The 17,896-nt window shown below is 39.1% G+C and overlaps 1 protein-coding gene across 1 annotated transcript in view; it reads left to right on the top strand.

The window, feature by feature from the left end:
* The first annotated feature begins 3,370 nt into the window (after positions 1-3,370).
* The window catches only part of LOC128652687 (vomeronasal type-2 receptor 26-like), a 115,265-nt gene continuing 100,739 nt past the window's right edge, over positions 3,371-17,896 (top strand). Inside the window, exon 1 of the mRNA XM_053705618.1 lies at positions 3,371-3,442. Within this exon, the coding sequence (XP_053561593.1) occupies positions 3,371-3,442 (72 nt within the window). The remainder of the gene's footprint in view (positions 3,443-17,896) is intronic.

The following is a 17,896-nucleotide window of genomic DNA, read 5'->3' as shown; positions in this document are numbered from 1 at the left end:
TAAAAATGTATATATGTGTTTATGTATGTATGTATATATATATATATATATATATATATATATATATTGTATATATATATATATATTGTATATATATATATATATATTGTATATATATGTAACACACACTGTAGAACTTTGTATTAGAATTGTAATTTATCTACATATTATATTTACTTATGAATATTATTGTGTCTCACAATATGTTACAGTAAAGTTTTTACTTAAGAACCTTACATATAACCTGAGTGAGTGATGTTTAATTTTAGATATGATAATAAACAATATAACTCTTACAATATATTGTATAAATCTAATAGTAGAGATCACTAGGAAGCACCATATCATTATACTGCAGTAAGTATATATATATATATATATATATATATATATATATATATATATATATATATATATATATATATATATTTATATACATGTATATAGAAGTTAGTAAACGGTAGTAAGTCAGTGAAATTACTTATGATAAAAAGTAACAGGAAATGTCAGGGATAGGACTCACCTCCACAGATCTGTAGGGAAAGGAGCGCAGTATAAAAGGAGAAAAAATCCATTATGGAAAAGGTAGTAAAGTTTGTAGACTTTAGGTGATTAAATGCTCAGAGCTGCAGCGTGGAGCACGACTGATGGAGACACAGCGTTCTGGAGTGAAGAGCGGAAGTCAGGTGACATCACAGGAGTCAACTGAAGTGACAGGCTGAGAGGAAACAAACAATTCACAGCAGTGAAAGGAGGAGAAGCATGTAAAACTTCAATACAAAGCAAGGTATTGAACACTAGATAGCCCTTAAATAGGGAGTAAGAAGGAAAATGTAATTGGTTCTTAAAGGCATATACACGGAATGTGACAGAACTCCCCCCCTTAAAAGGAACCACTCCATGGTTCAGGGATGGGGGTCTTTCAGGGTGTCTTCTGTGGAACATAGACACAAGTCGAGGGGCCGAGAGATTAACTGATGGTTCCCACGAGTCCTCGTCTTTCGAGTAACCTTTGCAACGAACGAGGTACTGGAGTCGGCCAGATACCATCCTTGAATCAAGGATACTCTCAACCTCATACTCAATGTCAGGAGTAAGAGGAGGTGTATCAATCATGGATGTTTGGTGGTTTCTGAGTGTCTTGTAAGGTTTGATAAGGGAGACGTGGACGGTCGGATGAATCCTATAATGAGTGGGCAATGTAAGGGTGACAGCATTTTCATTAACCACTTTGGACACAGGAAAAGGTCCAATTAATAATTTGTTGAACTTCCGACTAGGTACGGTAAGGCTTAGATTTTTAGTGGAAAGTGAAACCAAATCTCCAGGTGCATAAGAGGGGGAAGATCTGTGTCTGAGGTCATAGTATTTTTTGTACCGTGATTGAGCCTGTTTGATATTATCCGAATGTAGTGAGAATGTTTCTGAGATGGCATTAGTGAAATCATGAACTATAGGGCAATAGATTTGTCTATCAGGGAACTGGTGGAAAGTGGGGTGAAACCCATAATTAGCATGAAATGGTGTATCTTTTATAGAAGTGTGATAGGTATTGTTATGAGCAAACTCAGCAAAGGATAGCTGTTGGGACCAATTATCATGTTGCTGTGTTGTGAAACAATGGATGTATTCCTCTAACGACTGATTGGTGCGCTCAGTCTGACCATTACTCTGGGGGTGGAAGGAGGATGATAATCTTTGGTCAATATTAAGTGTGTTGCAAAGTTGTCTCCAAAGTTTGGAAGTAAATTGGGTCCCTCTATCAGTAGTGATAGATGATGGAATTCCATGTAACTTAATCACGTTATCAAACAACAATGTCACAGTTTCCATACTACTGGGAAGCTTATGGAAAGGGACAAAATGCAACATTTTTGTGAAGAGGTCGACTATGACCATAATTGTATTTTTTCTATCTGATTTAGGAAGGTCAACAATAAAGTTGATTGCTATCTCACTCCAAGGCCTCTTAGGTATGGGAAGGGATAATAAATATCCTGGGGAATGTTTCCTATCAATTTTACAGGTAGTGCATAGTTTGCAAGAGGAAATATGTGATTGTACATCCTGAAACATTCCCGGCCACTACTATGAGTTTTTTATTAGATGGTATGTTTTATTGATACATGGGTGTCCAGCCAATTTTGAATCATGGGTAAGTTCAAGAATTTTAATTATAAAGTTTGGAGGGATATAAAGTTTATCTTGATGATAAAATATCCCATTCTGGTGGTGAGTTAAGTCATATGCCTGTTTAGAACTGTCAGCAGCTTGTTCAACTTTTAACTGTTGCGTGAAATCTGTAAGGTTTCCTATTATACAGTTAAGAGGAATAAGAGGTCCTTTTGATTCTGATGGTTTATTTTTAGATGGAAGTCTAGACAAAATATCTGCTTTGGTGTTCATGGAAGCTGGTCTATATGTTATAATACAATTAAACCTTGAAAAAAACAGACTCCACCTAACCTGTCTGGATGTTAGAGTACGGTTGGTTTTAAGATACTGTAAATTGCGGTGGTCTGTGTATATTAATATTGTTTCAATAGTACCTTCTAGCAAATGCCTCCAATTCACCAAAGCACTTTTCACAGCAAGCAATTCTTTCTCACCAATATGGTAGTTAAGGTCGGATGGAGAGAGGACACAAGAGTAAAAGGCTATGGGATGTAACTGACCCATGGTAGGAGATTTTTTGCTGATGCATCTGCATACTCAGATGCATCAACTTTTAGTGTATATTGGAGCTGTGAGTTTGGATATGAGAGTATGTGAGCAGTAGTGAAAGCCTTTTTTAGATAGGTAAAGGCTTCATTAGCTGAACTATTCCAAACGAAAGGTGTATCATTTTTTGTTAAATTTGTGAGAGGTTTCGTAATCAGAGAGAAACCTTTGGTGAATTTTCAATAACAGTTTGAGAATCCTAAGAATTTTTGTACCTGTTTTTAGTTCGTGGGTATGGGCCAATCTAGATGCTTTAACCTTAGTATCTTCCATTTTGATACTTTTTAATGATATATGGTATCATAATATCAGTACTATGAAAAATACATTTTTCTGGTTTTATATAGAGTTTATGTGCTTGTAATCGTGAGAGGACTAGTCTGACATGTTTAATATGTTCAGTGATTGAATTGGAATATATTACGATATCATCTAAATATATTACAACGAACGTGTCTAAAAGATCATGGAATATATCATTTATATATCGTTGAAAGGTAGCAGGGGCATTACACAGCCCAAATGGCATTACCGTGCACTCGAAGAGGCCATAACGGGTACTAAACACCGCTAACCACTCATCCCCTGAGCGCATACCGATCAGATTGTATGCACTTCTTAGATCGAGTTTGGTGAAAATAGTTGACCCATGCAATATTTCTATAAGCTCAGGGATGAGTTGCAGAGGATATCTGTCTTGCGTGCGTTTGTTGAGTTCACGGTAATCCACTATAGGCCTGATGGTTTTATCCTTATTTGTAACAAAGAATATTCCAGCCCCGGCTGGAGAATTCGATGGCCTTATAAACCATTTTCTAAGGTTTTCAGTGATATATTCTTTTAGTCTTTCTAACGCAGTCTGTGATAATGGGAAGAAATGTCGTTATGGAATATCGGACCCTGGTTTGAGTTCAATGGGACAGTCGTACTCTCTATGTGGGGGGAGAGATTCTGCCTCTATTTTGTCAAAAAACTAATGAAAAATCCTTATAGTGTGAAGGAATGAAATCAGTATCTTGGTTAATATTAAGAATAGTTTGTGGTAATAGACATGTTGATGAACAATAAGGCGATAAGAATTCTAACTTATTTTGTTTCCAATGAACATATGGCTGGTGTTGTCTTAACCAATGTAACCCTAGAATAAGTGGAAATATAGGAGAAGTTATAACATCAAATGAAATAAATTCCTGATGAGTGTCTTGTATGTTAACAAGTATGGGTATGGTTTGGTGGGTAATGGGGCCATTAGATATGTTATTACCATCAATAAGCCGTACAACAACTGGATGTTTCTTTTTAACAAGCAGTATTTTATTTTGATTAACTACGGACAGATCAATGTAGTTAGCGTAAGCCCCAGAGTCCAGAACTGCCTCAAGGTTTAGTCTGTGGCGTTCCCACTGTAATAAAACGACAATAAGTAAATATGATGGGTTATGGGTGGTTAAGGTAAGACAATAATGATAAGAACATGACTTACCAGGTTTTTGCCTATTTAGGGAAGGACATTCACTGACTAGATGTTCCTTAGAGGCACAATACATACATAGTGCATTTTCTTTTCACCAGTGTTTCTCTTCTGGGGATAGTGGCCCTTAAATGAATCCAATGTCCATGGCTTCTTCATTATTTTTAATAGTATTGGTTGTTGTTCTTGGCTGATAATGCCTAATGGTGGAATCATAACTATGTTTTTCTAGTCTCCGTTCAGGTATCCTATCTATTTTAATGGTAAGTGCCATGAGAGCTTCAAGAGATTCAGAGGGTTCAATTCTGATCAATTCATCCTTTATAGGATCAGAAAGTACTAACCTGAATTGATTCCTCAATGATATTTGGTTCCATTGGGTATCTTTCTGCCAAATTCTGAATTCCGAAATATAATCCTCCACAGGTCTTTTGTTTTGCTTCAGGGCACGTAAAGTGGTCTCAGCTGTTAGTTGTATGTGGGGATCTTCATATACAGGGAGTGCAGAATTATTAGGCAAGTTGTATTTTTGAGGATTAATTTTATTATTGAACAACAACCATGTTCTCAATGAACCCAAAAAACTCATTAATATCAAAGCTGAATAGGTTTGGAAGTAGTTTTTAGTTTGTTTTTAGTTATAGCTATTTTAGGGGGATATCTGTGTGTGCAGGTGACTATTACTGTGCATAATTATTAGGCAACTTAACAAAAAACAAATATATACCCATTTCAATTATTTATTTTTACCAGTGAAACCAATATAACATCTCAACATTCACAAATATACATTTCTGACATTCAAAAACAAAACAAAAACAAATCAGTGACCAATATAGCCACCTTTCTTTGCAAGGACACTCAAAAGCCTGCCATCCATGGATTCTTTCAGTGTTTTGATCTGTTCACCATCAACATTGCATGCAGAAGCAACCACAGCCTCCCAGACACTGTTCAGAGAGGTGTACTGTTTTCCCTCCTTGTAAATCTCACAATTGATGATGGACCACAGGTTCTCAATGGGGTTCAGATCAGGTGAACAAGGAGGCCATGTCATTAGATTTTCTTCTTTTATACCCTTTCTTGCCAGCCACGCTGTGGAGTACTTGGACGAGTGTGATGGAGCATTGTCCTGCATGAAAATCATGTTTTTCTTGAAGTATGCAGACTTCTTCCTGTACCACTGCTTGAAGAAGGTGTCTTCCAGAAACTGGCAGTAGGACTGGGAGTTGAGCTTGACTCCATCCTCAACCCGAAAAGGCCCCACAAGCTCATCTTTGATGATACCAGCCCAAACCAGTACTCCACCTCCACCTTGCTGGCGTCTGAGTCGGACTGGAGCTCTCTGCCCTTTACCAATCCAGCCACGGGCCCATCCATCTGGCCCATCAAGACTCACTCTCATTTCATCAGTCCATAAAACCTTAGAAAAATCAGTCTTGAGATATTTCTTGGCCCAGTCTTGACGTTTCAGCTTGTGTTGTTCAGTGGTGGTCATCTTTCAGCCTTTCTTACCTTGGCCATGTCTCTGAGTATTGCACACCTTGTGCTTTTGGGCACTCCAGTGATGTTGCAGCTCTGAAATATGGCCAAACTGGTGGCAAGTGGCATCTTGGCAGCTGCACGCTTGACTTTTCTCAGTTCATGGGCAGTTATTTTGCGCTTCTTGCGACCCTGTTGACTATTTTGAATGAAGCACTTGATTGTTCGATGACCACGCTTCAGAAGCTTTGCAATTTTAAGAGTGCTGCATCCCTCTGCAATATATCTCACTATTTTTGACTTTTCTGAGCCTGTCAAGTCCTTCTTTTGACCCATTTTGCCAAAGGAAAGGAAGTTGCCTAATAATTATGCACACCTGATATAGGGTTTTGATGTTATTAGACCACACCCCTTCTCATTACAGAGATGCACATCACCTAATATGCTTTATTGGTAGTAGGCTTTCGAGCCTATACAGCTTGGAGTAAGACAACATGCAAAAAGAGGATGATGTGGTCAAAATACTCATTTGCCTAATAATTCTGCACTCCCTGTAGATTTGACATACCTTTAAAAAATTTGTCGACAGAATTAAGTATTGGGTCATCAGTTTCAAATAACGTGTCTGCCCAGGCATTGGGTTCCTCTCTCAAATAGGAAATTATAGTTCGATTTTTTATTCTTTCAGTAGGGAACGTTTAGGGTTTTAGTGTGATAAACATTTTACATGCATTGTAAAACTGCCTGAACATTTTTCTGTCTCCTGAAAATTTATCTGGGGGACTAATAGGTGGTTCAGGAGAGTCAGGAGAGGTGCTGAGACCTTCTTTTATAATATTTCTTAATGTTTGGTTTTCAACCTGGAGATCTCTAAGACCTTGCATAAGTCAATCCACTTTGTGAGAAAGCTTTATGACATGAATCTGTAAATTAGCTGGATTCAGCATACTTTTTAACCCCTTAATGACAGAGGACTTACCAGGTACGTCATGGAAAAACATTCCCTTAATGACAATTGACGTACCTGGTATGTCCTCTGTTGTTAGAAGTGCTGGAAGCGATCATGATCGCTTCCAGCTGCTTACAAGGGATTGTAGTGATGCCTCAATATTGAGGCATCACTGCAATCCCTTATTTTACCCACCGATGCAGAAAGGGCCACTCTGTGGCCCTCCCTGCATCGGACTATAGTCATATCACATTCGTTGGTGGGTGGGAGCAGCTTCTGGGAGGACCGTTAGGTATATGCTCCCGATCGGTATCTGTCATCAGTAGTTCCTGCAATATCGGCGGTTGCGGCGGGGGGGGAGTGGGGGCGGGTGCGCGCTCGTGCGTGCGCATGCAAAATATGACCGGAATAAATATATAATTAATGCAGATGCCTGGGGTCCTGGGGATCTTCTTTGAGTAGTAAGGGATCTGGGAGGGGGATGGATGTAGATTATTAAGGGGGGCCCAGCTACACTACAGAAAACATATTTTTCATCTTAAAAGTAAAAAAAAACCTATTTTGGGGGGCAAATTGGGTACTGGCAGACAGCTGCCAGTACCCAAGATGGCGGCAAATAGGTAGAGGGGGAGGGTTAGAAAGATGTATGGGGGGATCAGGGAGGTTGTGGGGTAAGGGGGGATGCAGACTGCAGACAGTATGAAAAAAATAAATAAAAAAAAATAAAAAATGATTTTTATTTCAGTACTGGCAGACTTTCTGCCAGTACTTAAGATGGCGGTGACAATTGTGAGGTGGGGGAGGGAAGAGAGCTGTTTGAGGGAGGTCAGGGGGGGATCAGGGGGTGGGATGTGTCAGGTGGGAGGCTGATCTCTACACTAAAGCTAAAAATTAACCCTACAAGCTACCTAATTAACCCCTTAACTGCTGGGCATATTACAAGTGTGGTGCGCAGCAGCATTTAACGGCCTTATTATTACCAAAAAGCAATGCCAAAGCCATATATGTCTGCTATTTCTGAACAAAGGGGATCCCAGAGAAACATTTACAACCATTTGTGCCATAATTACACAAGCTGTTTGTAAATAATTTCAGTGAGAAACCTAAAATTGTGAAAAATTTAACAGTTTTTTTTTATTTGATTGTATTTGGCGGTGAAATGGTGGCATGAAATATACCAAAATGGGCCTAGATCAATACTTTGGGATGTCTACTAAAAAAAAATATATACATGTCAAGGGATATTCAGGGATTCCTGAAAGATATCAGTGTTCCAATGTAACTAGCGCTAATTTAAAAAAAAAATGGTTTGGAAATAGCAAAGTGCTATTTGTATTTATGGCCCTATAACTTGCAAAAAAAGCAAAGAACATGTAAACATTGGGTATTTCTAAACTCAGGACAAAATTTAGAAACTATTTAGCATGGGTGTTTTTTGGTGGTTGTAGATGTGTAACAGATTTTGGGGGTCAAAGTTAGAAAAAGTGTGTTTTTTTTCCATTTTTTCCTCATATTTTGTATTTTTTTTTACAGTAAATTATAAGATATGATGGAAATAATGGTATCTTTAGAAAGTCCATTTAATGGCGAGAAAAACGGTATATAATATGTGTGGGTACAGTAAATGAGTAAGAGGAAAATTACAGCTAAACACAAACACTGCAGAAATTTAAAAATAGCCATTGTCATTAAGGGTAAGAAAATTTAAAAATGGTCCGGTCATTAAGGGGTTAAGGCTTGGTATTCTGTAACACACACTGTACAATTTTGTATTAGAATTCTAATTTATCTACATATTATTTTTACTTATGAATATAATTATGTCTCATGATATGTTAAAGTAAAGTTTTTATTTAAGAACCTTACATATAACATAAGCGAGTGATGTTTAATTTTAGATATGATAATGAACAATAAAACTCTTACAATATATTGTATAAATCTAATAGTAGAGATCACTAGGAAGCACCATATCATTATACTGCAGTAAGTATATATATATATATATATATATATACATATATATATATATATATATATACACACCCTGTTCCAAATTATTATGCCAATGATATCTTTCTCATTTACCTAAATAATTGATGTGAACAACAGTCAGCATAATTCTCATGTTATCAACTATTAAGAGTACAATTCAAATTTTATTGAACAAACCTCCTAATGATAACAGTATTTTTTTTTTTTCAAAATAAAAAACTTACAATGCACTGTTCCAAATTATTACGCACAGTAAGTTTCAAAACACTTTATAGCGTGAAAAATGTCATTTGTTGTGTTTGCAGCATATTTACTGAAATCAAAAGCTATTTCAATCAAACTTTGAACAACATTTTAACTTTTTAAACATTTTAACAGGTCACGTTACATTTTAACATAGGACAGCTTATTTGATAGCAGCTTCACAAGTCTTGCATCCATTGAACTTATGAGTTTTTGGACAGTTTCTGCTTGAATTTGTTTGCAAGATGTCAGAATAGCCTCCCAGTGCTGCTGTTTGGATGTAAACTGCCTCAGATCCTCATAGATCTTTTGTTTGAGGATGCTCCAAGGGTTCTCAATAGGATTGAGGTCAGGGGAGGATGGAGGCCACACCATGACTTTCTCTCCTTTTATCCCCATAGCAGCCATTGATGCAGAGGTATTCTTTGCAGCATGAGATGGTGCATTGTCATGCATGAAGATGAATTTATTACGGAAAGCATAGTTCTTCCTTCTGTACCAGGGAAGCAAGTGGTCAGTCAGGAACTCCACATATTTGCAGAGGTAACCTTTGGGGGACCCTAAAGGGGCCGACCATCTCTCTTCCCATGATTCCGGCCCAAAACATGACTCCACCACCGTCTTGCTGACGTCGCAGCCTTGTTGGAACAGGGTGGCCATCCATCAACCATCCACTACTCCATCCATCTGGACCATCCAGGGTTGCACGGCACTCATCAGTGAACAGGACTGTTTGAAAATTAGTCTTCATGTATTTTTCTGCCCAATGCAGCAGTTTCTGCTTGTGAGCATTGGTTAGTGGAGGCCGAATGGAAGGTTTATGCACAGTTGCAAGACTCTGGAGGACTCTACACCTTGATGTCCGTGGGACTCCAGAGGCACCAGCAGCTTCAAATATCTGTTTGCTGCTATGTAATGTTATTTTAGCAGCTGCTCTCTTGATTCGATGCATGGATCTGGCAGAAATCTTCCTCAATGTGCCTTTATCTGCATGAACCCGTCTGTGCTCTGAATCAACCACAAATCTCTTAATAGTACGATGATCACGCTTAAGTTTTTGTGAAATATCTAATGTTTTCATACCTCGTCCAAGGCATTGAACTATTTCACTCTTTTGTGAGCAGAGAGATCGTTTTTCTTCCCCATATTGCTTGAAAATGGTGCTCTGCTTAATAATGTGGAACACCCTCCTTTAGTAGTTTTTCCTTTAATTGGGCTCACCTGGCAATCTAATTATCACAGGTGTCCAAGATTGTTTTTAAAGATCAAAAGAGCCCTGAGACTCAATGTGATCCATGAGTTAAACTGAAATAAAATATTTAATCTTTGTGACACTGAAATAGAATTTGCATAATAATTTGGAACAGGGTATATATATATATATATATATATATATATATATATATATATATATATATATATATATATATATATATGGAAGTTAGTAACCGGTAGTAAGTTAGTGAAATTACTTATGCTAAAAAGTAACAGGAAATGTCACGGATAGGACTCGCCTCCACAGATCTGTAGGGAAAGGAGGAAAGGAGCGGAGTATATGAGGAGAAAAAATCCATTATGGAAAAGGTAGTAAAGTTTGTAGACTTTAGGGTCTCCATTACATATGCAGCATCGCCCGCAAAATCCTCCGCCTCCAGATTTTACGCGATTTTGGTATTACATATATGGCGTAGCATACTAGTTACGCGCGTATATGTCACCCGTCGCCCGCAATTATTACTCCCATAAGCTAACATAGAACCACGTTGCAAATCGGTATCCAATATCCAGCGAAAGGACTTACGTGGCGGAAATGGAGAAATCTTACTCCATTTTTACCTCGCCATAAAAGGCAAGCAGCAAGCCTTGCGCTGAGTATGGGAGCACCGTAACTCCCGAAAATGCCTGCAAAAATAAACCAACACCTAACGCATGCGCAATGTCTATCTACCTGTCAACCGCAATCCCCCACCGCAATAACTAATAAAGTCTATTAACCCCTAAATCCGCAAACCCCTAACATCGCAAACTACCTATTAAAACTATTAAACCCTAATCCACCATTAACCCACAACGCAATAAACCTATTCAAGTATTAATCCCTAAACTGCCATAGCCCACAATGCAATAAACCTAATCAAGTATTAACCCCTAAACTGCCATAGCCCACAACGCAATAAACCTAACCCCTAACCCCCCCTAACCTAACACCCCCTAAAATATCTAAAATTACCTAATTTACAAAATACTAACGTTACTATTAAATGTAAAAAAAACTAACATTACTTAAAAAAATTAAATAAACTAAGTATAAATTAAAGGGGCAGTCTAATCAAAATTCAGGAGTAGACTGTCCTTTTAATCAAGAATTACAGAAAATAATAAAATCTAAGATTACAGAAAATAATAAATAAAATTACAAAATTTTAAATAAATTACACCTAATCCCTATGAAAATAAAAAAGCCCCCCCCATAATAAAAACACCCCCTAATCTAATAAACTACCAGTAGCCCTTAAAATGACTTTTTGCAGAGCATTGCCCTAAGATAATCAGCTCTTTTGCACAAAAAACACACAGCCCCCCTACCAGTAAATCCCCCCACCCATCAAAACCCCCCCAAAAAAAACTAACACTAAAAACGCTAAACTACCCATTGCCCTGAAAAGGGCATTTGTTGGGCTTTGCCCTTCAAAGGGCAATCAGCTCTTTTGCTGCCCACCCTATCTATATAAAATAAATCCCCCCAAAAACCCCTTAAAAAAGCCTAAGTCTAACCCCCAAGTGGTCATCATCTGTCCTGCAATCCAGCGGAGAAGGTCCTGTTCCAGGCGGTGAAGTCTTCTTCCAAGCGGCAACTTCTTCTTTCTTCTTCCAGGAACCAGCCGGCGAGGAGCGGAGGGCGGAGTTGAAGACCGGTGACTCTGGAACTGAAGACTGGCAACTCTGGAACTGAAGATCGGCGACCACGGAGCCATGGAGCATGGAGGATCCTCTTCATACGATCTCCGCCGTACACTGAATAGGAATTCAAGGTACGAGATTAAAAATGGCGTCCCTTGAATTCCTATTGGCTGATTTGAGCCTTCAAATTCAAATCAGCCAATCGGATGACAGCTACTGAAATCCTATTGGCTGTTCAAATCAGCCAATAGGATAAGAGCTACTGAAATCATATTTCCCTGAAAACGTTCCATTAAAACAAGGTTTTTGTTCACTTCTAAAAGACCTGTGAGTGCATTTATTTGGAGGAATATTGATTACATTTTTGCACCCAGACGGATGTCTCTAGGAGGGTCAACACTGTAACTTGGACAGTATTATATAGTATAGTATATATATATATACAGTGGGGCAAAAAAAGTATTTAGTCAGCCACCAATTGTGCAAGTTCTCCCACTTAAGAAGATGAGAGAGGCCTGTAATTTTCATCATATATATACCTCAAATATGAGAGTCAAAATGTGGAAACAAATCCAGACAATCACATTGTCTGATTTGGAAAGAATTTATTTGCAAATTATGGTAGAAAACAAGCATTTAGTCAATATCAAAAGTTCATCTCAATACTTTGTTATATATCCTTTGTTGGCAAACGTTTTCTGTAAGTCTTCACAAGGTTGTCACACACTGTTGCTGGTATGTTAGCCCATTCCTGCATGCAGATCTCCTCTAGAGCAGTGATGTTTTGGGGCTGTCGCTGGGCAACACGGACTTTCAACTCCCTCAAAAAGGTTTTCTATGGGGTTGAGATCTGGAGACTGGCTAGGCCACTCCAGGACCTTGAAATGCTTCTTACAAAGCCACTCCTTTGTTACCTGGGCGGTGTGTTTGGGATCATTGTCATGCTGAAAGACCCAGCCACGTTTCATCTTCAATGCCCTTGCTGATGAAAGGAGGTTTGCACTCAAAATCTCACGATACATGGCCCCATTCATTCTTTTATGTACATGGATTAGTCATCCTGTTCCCTTTGCAGAGAAACAGCCCCAAAGCATGATGTTGCCACCCACATGCTTCACAGTAGGTATGGTGTTCTTTGGTTGCAACTCAGCCAAACATTCCATACCAAACAGTTCTACTTTGGTTTCTGACCATATGACCATATGACATTCTTTGGATCATCCAAATGCTCTCTAGCATACTTCAGATGGGCCCGGACATGTACTGGCTTAAGCAGGGGGACACGTCTGGCACTGCAGGATCTGAGTCCCTGGTGGCGTAGTATGTTACTGATGGTAGCCTTTATTACGTTGGTCACAGCTCTCTGCAGGTCATTCACTAGGTCCCCCCGTGTGGCTCTGGGATGTTTGCTCACCGTTCTTGTGATCATTTTGACCCCACGGGGTGAGATCTTGCGTGGAGCCCCAGATCGAGGGAGATTATCAGTGGTCTTGTATGTCTTCCATTTTCTAATTATTGCTCCCATTAATACAGGTAATGAGTGGAGGACAGAGGAGCCTCTTAAAGAAGAAGATACAGGTCTGTGAGAGCCAGAAATCTTGCTTGTTTGTAGGTGACCAAATACTTATTTTTCACCATAATATGCAAATAAATTATTTTCAAATCAGACAATGTGATTGTCTGGATTTGTTTTCACATTTTGTCTCTCATAGTTGAGGTATACCTATGTTGAAAATTACAGGCCTCTCTCATCTTCTTAAGTGGGAGAACTTGCACAAATGGTGGCTGACTAAATACTTTTTTGCCCCACTGTGTATATATATATATATATATATATATATATATATATATACAGTATATACATACATACAGTCCCAGTATGAACCCGCCCTCCTGAGGTCAACTCCCTGGTTCCTCTGTGTCAGTATAATATTGTCACAAAAAATCAGAAATAAACCAGAATTTCTTTAAGTGCAATAGTCAAATTTATTGACGTTTTGGGGAATTGTCTTCCCTTCTTCAGAACACATATCACACATACAAACAGTGCTTAAATAGAGTGAAAAAAACATAAGGTACCTCCCTCTTCCTTTCAAAGAAAGCACCAAATATACATTCTTTCCGGTAAAGACCAGTATAACCCAAGAAGTTAACAACATCCACTTCTGGGCAGACTGTCCGGGTGACATGTGCCCAAACAAAAATCCCCAAACTAATGTGTCATAATTATATCATTTTATCAACTAAACTCAATTACCATTCCGGTTACAACTCTATTAGAATTATCTATAACCACCTTACTCCATGTGTGCGTTCCGTGACCATATGTATCTACACATGATTTTCACCGGAAGTTGTGTCATTTCCGGTTCCGGACACACTATGATGTCACTTCTGCTTAAAATCCAAACATTGTGAGTGTCTATTGTGAATAACAAATCTCCACTAGTGAAGCCTATTACCACGTGATGTAGCTGTATATCTAAACAGAGTTAAATATGTGCAGTAACTATCGGTGAATACACATAGAAATATACAAACTCGGAATAACATACAGACAATAAATTTAATATCCACTTCAGGTAGTACTACTAAGAGGATTTACAACATATCAAGGTATCATCACTCATAATTAAACATGGTATCTGGATCTTATTTACAGGCTCATTACATGTTAACACATATCTAGTAGTGAGGTAACATTATCAATCAAAATAGCACGTAAGCATTGCAACATATGTACAGATCATTGCACACTATACTTAAAATAAGGTAGGAAACTCTATACTGCCACCTTGTTATAATAAGAGTTTGTGTGTTCTACAGGGGGAAGAAAGCCATAACATCTGGTCTAGAGGGTATCAATGCGACCATGCAAACTACCAGTAATCTGCATACTCACATACACAGTGGTTAGAGGTATATCTCTAGTCAAAAGACAGAAGGCTACCACAACCCCTGTCCCCATCCACAACCATGCTAAATCCACACCCTTCACATAACACATTCCCATCACTCATTATGTTAAAGCCCCAAAATCGGGCAAAGAGTGAAGTCCCTTAGGGTGTAAAGTGTCCAGCCTGAACATCCACTCCGCTTCTCTTTTTAGAAGCAGTTTGATTCTATCACCACCACATGGTGACTTGGGAATATGATCAATCAAGAACACTCTAACCAAGGATACGGGATGCTTGGCCGCCATCTAGTGGCAGGCCACTGGTTGTTCCAATCCACCTTTCTTTATGGCCTGTCTTATAGCCATTTGAAGGTTGGCCATCCATTCTCGAATAGTCCCCTGGGTCTTCCCCACGTAGTGTAGGCCACATGGACAGATCAGCATATACACAACATGTGTGGTAGTGCATGCTATAGAGTGATTGATGGTGTATTGTTGGCTACCATGGGGGTGGTTAAACTTTCTAGTGGCAATCAGCCTGTTGCAAGTGGTGCAGTTTGGGCATCGAAAACAGCCCTTTCGTGTTATCCTTGAGTCCTCGTCTGAATAGCATCTAATGGGAACTGAGATAACCAGAAGATCTCTAAGGTTGGTGTTGCGTCTGAATCCTACTATAAGACTAGTGTCCTTGGCAAATTTCAATTTGGAATCCGAGAGTAGGATATGCCAAAATTCCTTGATGGACTGTCCAACTTTGGAAGTATTCGGGGCAAATGTGATAAAGATAATGTTCTTATCCAAGGTTTGCTGTCTTGCTCCTTTCTGTAAAAGTGTATCCTGTGTGACCTTTAATTATGAGTGATGATACCTTGATATGTTGTAAATCCTCTTAGTAGTACTACCTGTAGTGGATAGTACATTTATTGTACTGTATGTTATTCTGAGTTTGTATATTTCTATATGTATTCATCGATTGTTACTGCACATATTTACCTCTGTTGTTTAGAGATACAGCTACATCAACAGGTAATAGGCTTCACTAGTAGAGATTTGTTATTCACAATAGATGCTCACAATGTTTGGATTTTAAGCGGAAGTGACGTCATAGTGACGTTGTTCCGGTGTGTACGGAACCGTACACATGGAGTAAGGTGGTTATAGATAATTATAATAGAGTTGTAACCGGAATGGTAATTGAGTTTAGTTGATAAAATGATATAACTATGACACATTAGTTTGAGGATTGATTTGTTTAGGCACATGTCACTCGGAAGAGATGTAAGTCAGCTTCAGGTGAGATTTGATATTTTATTATTTTCTAACGCACGTTGTTTTTAATGCTGGTATTTAGAGTTTACAAACAACCTTCTAACGCGACTCCTAACGCGTATATTTAATACACGTAATCACGCCCGCGTTAGACAGTCTCCCATAGAGATCAATGAGAAATCAAACAAACATGCTTTTTTCACCTAACACTCGATCTCGCGAGAAATACGCACAGCTCGGTCATATGATGTATACCACGTAATGCACAAGCAAAACACACAGCAAATGTACTAAAACCAATCAGAAAACATAGCACACACGCATTACACATTTATAAGCGGGGAAAAAAAATTACACTAAACAAGGAATACACATATACCTTACGATACGGAAATACGCAAAAAAAACACTGAAAAATAAATGCACACTCATACACAAGCAAAATACTCGCATTCAATATTACGGAATATTAGGACAAACATACATTTACAACACTTCACAAATACGACACCATCAACAATTAACATTTACAGATAATACTACTGGACAATGTTATGGAAAACGATCACTATGACATCATCGCATTCTACATATTCCACAAATACTAACTCAAAATGAGCATGCGCAAATTCACACAACTAATACACATTGCACGCATACTAATTACTAACAAAGCACACCTGAACACAATTTACAAGGCAAACCGGTACATCATTAAACATTTACACAGGGTATATAAGCACCACACAAGCATGGCTTCTTTGACTGTGTTGCTGGTGGGTTTTTGGAGAATTAGAGAGATTTAGTGCCTTATTGTGAGTTAGTGTTAGTGTGAGAGAGGGAGTTAGTGTTATTGTGCGGGTTAGTGGTAGTGTGAGTTAGTGGTAGTGTGAGTTAGTGGTAGTGTGAGTTAGTGGGAGAGTGAGTTAGTGGGAGCGTGAGTTAGTGGGAGCGTGAGTTAGTGGGAGCGTGAGTTAGTAAGAGAGCGGTAGTGAGCGACAGTTGGTTTGGGTGAGTGTGCGAGTGCTTTTTCTGTATACGTAACATATTTACACGCAAACACATTCAATACATACATACAGTTATCAATAACACTACATACACTCCATACCCCATACCCTCTCATACTACACTCCATACCCCATTCCCTGTAGTCCCATTCCCTTTCATCCCATACCCCATTCCCTGTAATCTCATACCCCATTCCCTCTAATCCCATCCCCTAGTTACATTTAGTTTACATATCCTCCTTTTAGTCTTCTTATACATTTTGGTTGGTTAAATACTACTTACCCTCTTTTATTTATATCCCTTTCACACTTTGAGCACTTTTTTGGTCTTTTTATTTATTTATTTTGACCCCCTTTCATTTGGGCACAGTCACTTTTTGTTGGAGTAGTTAGGGCTTAGTTTAGGGAAGAGATGGAAGAGGAGGGCAGACAGGAGATTAGTCAGGGGAGAGGGGGGAGGAGAGGGAGAGGGGGGGAGAGGAACAGGACAGGAAGGGGGGCAGGAAGCGGGGCAGGAAGCGGTGGGTGGACCCAGCCACTTGGTTCAAGATGAACAAGTGGCTGGGCCCAGTGGCTGACAGAGTAGGGCTTCACAGTCCGGGAAACAGAGGGCACCATCACAGGGGAAGGCCAAGGCGACTAGGGAGGCAAGGTTTACTATGGAGGAGAAGGAGGCCCTCATAGAGGCATATATGGACAGGTATCAGAGGCTGCAAGCTCAGAAGACCACCCCGAGTGACAAGAGGAAGCTCTGGCAGGAGATAATGGATGCAGTGAATGCAGTGAGGGGGCATAACAGAGATATTGACTCGATTAAACATCGCTACCGGGACTGCAAGATAGAGCTTAAATTTTTTTTTACCAGGGAGTACCAACATGCAACTGGGACCGGTGGCGGCCCTCCAATTAACGTGGAGTATTCCCAATGGGAGGAAATGTTGCGTCCCAGCATCTCCGAG

Source organism: Bombina bombina, chromosome 3 (genome assembly GCF_027579735.1).
Source record: "Bombina bombina isolate aBomBom1 chromosome 3, aBomBom1.pri, whole genome shotgun sequence".
Lineage (NCBI taxonomy): Eukaryota > Metazoa > Chordata > Amphibia > Anura > Bombinatoridae > Bombina > Bombina bombina.
The sequence above is the reverse complement of the archived record's forward strand: the minus strand, read 5'-3'. Positions and strand labels throughout refer to the sequence as shown.